At 50.6% G+C, this 8240-nt stretch overlaps 1 protein-coding gene across 6 annotated transcripts in view; it reads right to left on the bottom strand.

Annotated features, from left to right (window-relative positions):
• Window positions 1-208: 208 nt before the first annotated feature.
• Sptan1 (spectrin alpha, non-erythrocytic 1) overlaps window positions 209-8240 on the bottom strand; it is a 66510-nt gene continuing 58478 nt past the window's right edge. For 4 of the 6 annotated variants that reach the window (XM_051185054.1, XM_051185055.1, XM_051185056.1 and 1 more), the window contains 12 exons: window positions 6936-7095; window positions 6358-6434; window positions 5415-5624; window positions 4816-5112; window positions 4494-4606; window positions 3837-3854; window positions 1744-1798; window positions 1256-1452; window positions 1062-1115; window positions 835-981; window positions 613-760; window positions 209-451 (listed from right to left, as the gene is read on the bottom strand). In XM_051185054.1, coding sequence (XP_051041011.1) covers window positions 326-451; window positions 613-760; window positions 835-981; window positions 1062-1115; window positions 1256-1452; window positions 1744-1798; window positions 3837-3854; window positions 4494-4606; window positions 4816-5112; window positions 5415-5624; window positions 6358-6434; window positions 6936-7095 — 1602 coding nt within the window. In that variant the 3' untranslated portion in view covers window positions 209-325. Of the gene's footprint in view, window positions 452-612; window positions 761-834; window positions 982-1061; window positions 1116-1255; window positions 1453-1743; window positions 1799-2781; window positions 2845-3836; window positions 3855-4493; window positions 4607-4815; window positions 5113-5414; window positions 5625-6357; window positions 6435-6935; window positions 7096-8240 lie in introns of all 6 variants that reach the window. The other 2 variants (XM_051185052.1, XM_051185053.1) reach the window with 1 other exon arrangement.

The following is an 8240-nucleotide window of genomic DNA, read 5'->3' as shown; positions in this document are numbered from 1 at the left end:
ATTTGTCTGTTACATGAAAACAATCTGGGGAGGAGGAAGAGAGAACAAGGAGGATGAACCAGCTGCTTTGATTTGAAGTGGGAATGAGGGCAGCTGGTTCAAATGGGTTTGGGTCCCACAGCAACATAGTGATTGTGATTGGACTGTAAGCAGTTTACTGAAGCACCGTTTTCTACGAAGTCTTACCCCAAGCTAAGCAGGCCTATGGTTACACTGGAAAGTAACACTGTCTGGAATATTTTCCTTGAAAGCACAGAGGAAGTGACATGCAGCAAGGTGACAGCAGGGCAAGCAGTATGGGTCAGGCTCACCTCTGAGCCAAGGATCAATTCACAAAGAGCGAGCGGGTGAACTCCACGTAGTCGAAAGCAGTGGGGAGTTCTCGGCCTTTGCCATCCACATAGGGCTTCATGTGGGAGACACAATAGTCGGCCTGTTCCCGGGTCAGGTTCTGGGGGAGAGGTGGTATGGTCAGCTCAACCATGACAAATGCCCAAGGGTAAGGAGTTGTTGGGCCAGGCTGGTCTGCCAGCAGACACAGGCTTCTGACTGTGTGGTGTGCCCTGTGGCTTCAGTTGTACTCAGGAGCTCTGGCCCTTCCCAAGGTCCTACCTGGTAGAGCTCCTCCTTGGTCACATAAGGCTTGCCCTCTGAGCTGAGGGCCCGGAAAGCACTCTCAATCTCCTCACTGGACTTGACATTCTCCGTTTCGCGGCTGATCATGAAAGCCATGTATTCTTGCAAAGAGACATGACCATCCCTATGGGAGGCAGGTACAATAAGCAAGGAGGGCAGAGGGAGGCTAAAATTCTGTCCATCATCCCTTCAGCTTACCTGTTGGGATCAACAGTGTCCAGGATTGCCTCAAACTCGGGGTCAGGTTCTCCTTCCTCTACCATTGGCAGGTCATAGCCCAGGGAACGAAGACAGGATTTGAATTCCTGATGGTTCAGCCGGCCAGACTTGTCCTTGTCAAAATGCCTGTAGTAGAGAGCCCAGGACTCTGCACATGGTTCCTGCCTCCCATCCACCCTCAGCCAAGATACCTGGGCCATACTCACTTGAACATCATGCTGAATTCCTTGAGTGCCTCCTCAGTCACTCCTGTTGTGTTCCTAGAAGAACAACAGAAGTAAGGAACAGGCCTTCTGTGCACAAGTGGCATGCTCTTCCCTCCTGCGCCAGGCCCTTGTTGACAGTTACACTCAGGGCTGGCCCCTGCTGGGTCCCTCACACTGGTGCAGACCCCTGGTACCTGGCCTGGATCTGCTGTTCCAAGTTGTGCTGCATGCGCATGCCCAGCTGGTCCAGCTGGTCCCACTGCTGAGCCAGGCCCACAGTGCTGTGCTCAGTGTACTTGTTGTCCAGGATGAGGGCTTCCTCCATGGCAGCACCCAGGTCCTCAATTTTCTTTAGCTGACTTCTCATGGCTCGAATCTCCTGGTGCTTGCGCTGCCAGGTAGGACAAAACAGTGTGAGACAGGACACTTCAGGCCCCAGAACCCAGGTGAGATCTCAGGGCCAAAAGAGTTAAGGAAAGGAAGAGTGGGAGGGGGTAAAGATCTTCATAAAAAAGACTGGCAGAGGTGCCAGTAAGGATGCAGTCTGTATCCAAGGGCCTCTTCAAATAGGGTTCAGTTTACAGCAGATAGTGGAGACTTTCTCTGAAGAAACCCCAGGCTGTTAAAGTCAGGGGGAAAATGGCCTGGGCAGCTTCAGGCTGAATGGTTGCTAGGCACTCACTTTGGTGGCTTCTAGCTGAGATTCCAGAGTTCCCGACTCTTCCACCATGCAGGACCTAGACACATAAGCACAGTGAGCAGGGCTGCAATGCAGACCAGTGCCCACATTTAACCCTGGTACAAAGTGCCCACAGCCTGTAATTCTTTTCACTGAGGAGACAACAACCCATTTGAGGTTGACTATCCCTTCTAACAGACTATCCCTGTTTCAGAGACACATGGGTCAGGGAATTCTCAGCTCTTAAAGGTCACTCAGGAACTAAATTTATTCCCCATAGGAACAAGCAGCTTCAGGCCTGACAGCCTCTTTTCTGCACCAACAGGAGGCCAAGAACCCAACAGTAAAAGTCCTTGGGGCTGTAAGGACGGTCAAGAGACAGTCAGTCAGTCCCCTTAGCTCTACTTTGGTCCCCTCCTTAGGCTATTAGGGGAGAAAAGCCACATTCTAAGAGACAGCATGGCCAGTAAGACAGCTAAGTGGATGTGTTGACAAACTGGTTCCAGCTGAGGATAGCTGCGATAGAACTCTAGATTTGGGTTCCAGCATCTAGACACAGCCAGCCTAAACCTTCTTTTGAAGGCTATTTCCTGAGGAGTCTGCTTCTCTCCAAGATGTAAGTGTGAGCACAAAGAAGGTTCCCAGTGAACAAAGACATCAAACGAGCAGGGTCACGTGCAGGGACAAGTTCACACAGTGCACACAGCCCCGCCTCCTCTGTACCCATAGCTACCCCAATCTACCCTTGTGATTTCAGTGAACCAGGAAGAACTGTAAAGTCATCCCAAGTTCAAAGTGCTTTAGCAAGGCAGGGCACCAGGCTTCCTCCTACCCCAGCAGTTGAGACTCACAGGCATGTCCCATCCCCCAGGAAAAGTGAGCCCCAGGAACTGGGGTAGGAGGCAGGGCCAAAGCATCAGAGGGGGACAGACCCTCCTCCCAAGTGGCTAGGGTGTGGGTTAGAAAGCAGAGCCGCCTGGGAGTCCAGAGTGCATTGGTAAAACCACAGTGAGGGAAGAAGAGAAATAAGAGGAGAAGAACCTTCCAGACAGATCATCCCCAACTTCATACTGATAGACACGAATGACCCGACGATATGCTATGCTATTCAAAGAAAAGAAACCAAGTGAATATACCAAAGGAAGGTGAGGCAAGAGCATATCGAGACAGACATGTGCCACAAGCTGGCAGCCTGGCATCAGGTGGGAACCATGGGCAGCTCAAGGGGCATTGGGGAAGGTGGGACAAGGCTTGGGAGGAGCCACAGGTGAGGAAGCATGGCACTGCACAGAAACAAGACCAAGAGCAGCAGATAGCATAGCGTGGGGAAGCCTGTGGTGCTCAGGCCAGATGCTGTAATCCTTCCCGCCTTGCAAAGCTTCTTACAACCTGACTGGATCGGGCAGATTTCTGTGGTCACTACCCTTACATGTCTGACTTATCCCTCTATAGAACCTCACCAGCTCTAGTTAAGCCTTAGTCTGGGAAGAACAGAAAGGGGCATGGCCTGGGTACAGGCACTTGCTGGGACTGGGAGATAGCCCTGCTCCTCCCAGGGACTCCTCCAAGCCCTGTCTCCACACCACATTGGACATTCTATCTTTTGCTAGGGGAACAATCCTGGTTACCCTCCCCAGGGGGAAGATAGGGCCACCTCAACCCTAAGGGGGCTGCAGAGCTTCCTTTCAACTAGACATCGGACTCACTCAGCTTAAGCTCCTAGCACAACCATCCGGCTTCACACGCCCACTGACTACTGGGGCTTAGTGCAAATCCTTTTGGTCACAACGGGAAAACAGACCAAAAGGGAAGCCTAATCTACTTTTCGTGAACAGGTGTGGGCAGGGGTTCTAAGCTTTACACTTCTGACTCTGGTTCCTCTCGACAGTTACATTCCCTGCCTTGAAAGAGGCAAAGTGACCACCCCCGAAGACCACGGGTTCTTCTAGCAGGGACAAAGGGCATGATGGACAAGGTGGGCAGGAGGCCCATCCTTGGATCCTTTGCAAGCCAGGCCACTGGGGACAAAGGGACACAGGAACAAGCACACAAGACGCCACCACACCATGAGCCCGGAGAAAGAAGGCAATATTAACCCGTCGAGGAGATACGTTCTGTGACGATCCAAGTAGCCAGGAACCATGGTAGTGTCCACAGAGAGCAGCAATCAGGACGGGATAGAGGAAAGAAAACGAACAGAGCATCAGTACCCTCTGCCACCTAGCCTGGGTCAGCTCAGTCACTGCCAGCTCTGACTGAGCCCCGAGCAGTTCTACCTCACTCCGGACAGCTGCCAACATCATCTTTATGTAAATGAATCACACAGAGCAACCCAATCAGATCATGCCAGCCTAATTAGTACAAGCAGTCTTTCCTCCTCCCATCTTTTGGGGTGAGACAAGATCTTGCTATAGCCTCAAATGGCGCAGAACATGTAAACCACACTAGACTCAAGCTCATGGCTATTCTCCTATGCACTCAGGTAACAGATGCCAACTGACTTAGGCACCATTTTTGTGATAGGGTTTTTCTCTGTGTGGCCCTGGCTGTCCTAGAACTCACTCTGTAGACCAGGCTGGCCTTGAACTCAAAGACTCAATTGCCCGCTTCCTGAGTCCTGGGATTAAAGGCTTGCACCACTGCCACCTGGCTTAGGTACTGGGTGTTAAGCTCCCTGTGTCCCAGAGCTGGAGGCTTGGAACCCAGCTGTAGGGAGCAGCCTGTTCTCTGGGTTGGCCCCACAAGGCAGGCACCTGGTCTCCTGGATCCACTGGTGGAAGGCGTTGGCATGCTGTGCAAATTCCTGGCGCAGCTTGTCATTCTCCTCCTGCCGCCGCTGCTCCTTTTGCAGCTCCAGTTCCCGCTCCTGAGACAAAAAAGGAAGGAAGGTGCTGCTACCTTCTGTTGTTCCTGACATCTGGTCTCACATGGGCTCGCATAAACATGGCTCTACCCTGGGGAAATGGCAGTGGGACTTGAAAGTGAGAGGGGCAGAAGTTCTACTGAAGATGATCCACCAAGCAACAGCCTGAAGGCAGGGAGTATGGGTTGAGTGGCTTGCTCAGTCAGGTGCACCTTAATGATCTTCTGCAGGTTCCTCCAGGTCTCCTCCAGGGCCTCCATGGTGAACCAGGTGTAGGGGTTGGAGGCCACACGGAAACTCTTGATCTGGCGGTCCAGCTCAGCTAGCTGGTTAAAGTCAGCCTGTGCAGAGCTGAGGGATGAGCGGAAGGCATCATGAGCCTCTCGAAGGGCTTTGATTTCTTCCAGAGAGTTGCAGCGCACTGGGTCTGTCAGGTCCTCTTCTGCATTCTCAAACCAGCTGTTGAAGGCTGATGCCTTTTTGGCAAAGGTCAGGAAGAGGTCCTCTACCTAAAAGTAGAGAGGCTGAGTGTCAAGTGGGGATGTATGTGGGTAGGGCAGTTCCTAGGACTCAAAGTGAGGCCTGCTGGGAATCTGCCTCTTTCTGCCCCATCTCAAACATTTCCTCACTTGTCCTGGGAGGGTCAAAGGATAAATTCACCAGGACAAGTTCAAGAGCCCCATGTGACTCCAGACTCATCTTTAGCTCCTTTGGGCTGAGGTCACTCCTTTCTCACAGGATAATGGCACAGCATGGCAGATGCAAATGGGGCCTACCTTCCCTTCTACTGGCCTGGTTGAATATTAATTACCTTTCGGAAATGACTCTGGGCCTCCAGCAACTTCTTTTTCCGAGTAGCTGAGTTGGCCAACAGCTGGGTCCATCTCTTCATGAGGGAGGCATGTCGGGCCTCGATGGCCTTAGACTGAATGTGCTTGGCAGCTAGCAGCTGGTCTTTGAGTGCAGTGATATTGGCAATGCCCTCCTGCTGGAAGGCCTGCAGGCCAGCATCAAAGGTCTCCTGCAAAGAGGATACACAAGTCAGTTGCATGCATTGTAGAGAGCCTTGTGTGCCTCAGCTCAGATGGCAGTAGCACATGCCCAAATTGTAGCTGGTCTAGAGCTCCACTTCCTGCCAACACTCAGTCATGCCTGCCTATGTTCCTACTCCCCTTAGACCAGAGATTGTGGCAATGGCCATAAATAAACCCTTCCATTCTAGCACTCAAGTTGTGGGCATGGCTATGTATGGCCTTGGCTCCTTAGACACAGCAGACCATTCACATGTGGCCACTTTCAGTTTACTCTGTGTGACTGAGTTCAGGAAGGCATGTCCCACAGACCCTTGCCTGCTCAAGACTGACAGGCACCTTGTGTCTGAGCCCTGCCAGCCCATCATGGTGTTGCACATATGCCTGGTTCTCCATCTATTCTATCCCCCTGAGGCTTAGGACTGAAAGTATTTTTTTTTTTTTTTTTTTTTTAAAGTTTTTCGAGACAGGGTTTCTCTGTATAGCTCTGTAGTCCTGGCGCTTGCTCTGTAGACTAGGCTGGCCTTGAACTCACAGAGATCCACCTGCCTCTGCTGCCTGAGTACTGGGATTAAAGTGTGAGCCACTACTGCCCAGTTTATTGTTGACTGACCTTGGCCACACAAACAGGAGGCCATCAAAGACCTAATGGAGGGACACTGACCAGCCTTCTCCTAGTGCTGTTTGAGTAAATCCAGTCCACCATTCAGGTGGCTAACTGACCTGCTTGGTGAGCAGAGTTTGGACAGAGGACAGATCTCGACCATAGTCATCAGTTTTCAAGCTGTTCTCCTTTTCACCTGTGAAACAAAGCATGGAGACTGACTGTCCCAGCCCCTCAGAGAACACACTGACTAAAAAGCAAGTCACAGGATGGAGGCATGTTCACACTTCAATTCCAAAGTCACCAGCAGCCTTCCTGAACTCATAGTGGCTCCCTGCTCCCTGTAACCACCACCCTGCCTCAACAGAGTGTGGAGGTCCTTTTGGGTCACATGGGCTCTGACACCAGAATCTAGTTCTGTTTAACCAGGGGCTAGATGGCACTTTGGCCAGGGAGCTGGTAGGTAGTTCTGATATGATCTAATCTTTTGGTGAGACTAATGCTGTGCCAATCTGACGTCGGAATGTCTCTTCTTATTGGGCAACCAGGTCTGTCCTGCAGCAGACTGTCTCAGCCTATGTCCTAGCAGCTGCTTCTCTGCAGCAGAGAGCCAACTGTGTGGCAACACACCCTGTGGCTCTGCTATCTTCTTAGCCTATGAGATTTAGAAGCTTTGGGTCTTTCTGAACCCACTCACCAATCCAGGACTCTACCACATCAGCCTTCCAGTTGAACTGCAGGAAAGCTGAGTTCTCATCTAGCTTTGCTTTTCTCTGAGCTGCTGCTTTCTCCAGATCAGACACCTTCCCATTCAGACCCTTCATCTTTGAAGAGATGTTTTCCTCATGGTGATTGTTCTACGACAGGAAAAAGAAGCACAAATCAGTTTTGCCACCAGCTTCAGTCACCTATATATGACAGATTTCCAGCACCAAACCTTCCATTTCTGTCACATGTCTTCCCTGATCAGTGCTAGGTGAAGTTTTTTTTTTTTTTTGAGACAGTGTTTCTCTGCAGCTTTGGAGGCAGTCCTGGAACTAACTCTTGTAGAACATGCTGGTCTCAAACTCACAGAGATCCGCCTGCCTCTGCCTCCACCACTGTCCTGCTAGGTGAAGCTTTCTAAGGATGCTATTGAGTAAAAGTCTCAGGGTAAAGACTTGGGACCAATGATCTAATTCCAGGGGGCACGAGAAAGGGTGGACACTGTGAGTATCACTAATGTTTCTGAAAGGGAAAAATTATCACTTAAACATTAAAACTCTATATAGCAAAAGTACAGCTCCAATCCTTGTGTACTGAAGACAGACAGTAATTCTGGGAAGTGTCTGGATGCCATGGGCACAAAAGATGGTGAAGCCTGAGCACCAGTTTTAGTTCCAGTTCCAGACAGAACTGCATTTGGAAACACATACAAGACTTCGGAGGAAAGACAAATGTGGTAAAGAAGGGAAAGTTTGCCCAGAACAAAGCACTAAAGAATATTTACAACTCAGTCACCTCAGCTCGTAAGAGCTGAGAGCATATTCTAAGGGCGAGAGTTAGCAAGGTGTAGAGCTTCTCACTCTCCTAGGCCAGGAGTCCTATGAATCTTGGTTGCACTCCAGTTCATGCTGTCTGCTGATCACAGTCAAACCTAGGTATTTTTGTCACACAGATGCTCGGCAAAAGCTTGTAATCGGGGCACCAGCCCAGCCCCAAATCCCAACTCTATACATGGCAACTACTGCACAGAAGCTTTGTGATAGGAGCTCCCAGTACTCCTTGTGCTGTTCCTCAGGAATCTGACAGTTGGCCGTGGATCGACATTGTACAGCCTGGGTCTAGAGCTGCAGTGGGGAGTCCTGGACTCTTCACTACTTTCAAAGCACTGAGACAAGAGTCACCAGCGAACAAATTGTCCCTACTGAATAAGTGTTACATAACCACAGAGTTATACAATCTTACTAAACAGACATTTCATGCTTAGCTCTACACAGTATAGAGGGAAAGTCTGGAAGTC

The sequence above is a fragment of the Phodopus roborovskii genome, unplaced genomic scaffold (genome assembly GCF_943737965.1).
Source record: "Phodopus roborovskii unplaced genomic scaffold, PHOROB, whole genome shotgun sequence".
NCBI lineage: Eukaryota > Metazoa > Chordata > Mammalia > Rodentia > Cricetidae > Phodopus > Phodopus roborovskii.
The sequence above is the reverse complement of the archived record's forward strand: the minus strand, read 5'-3'. Positions and strand labels throughout refer to the sequence as shown.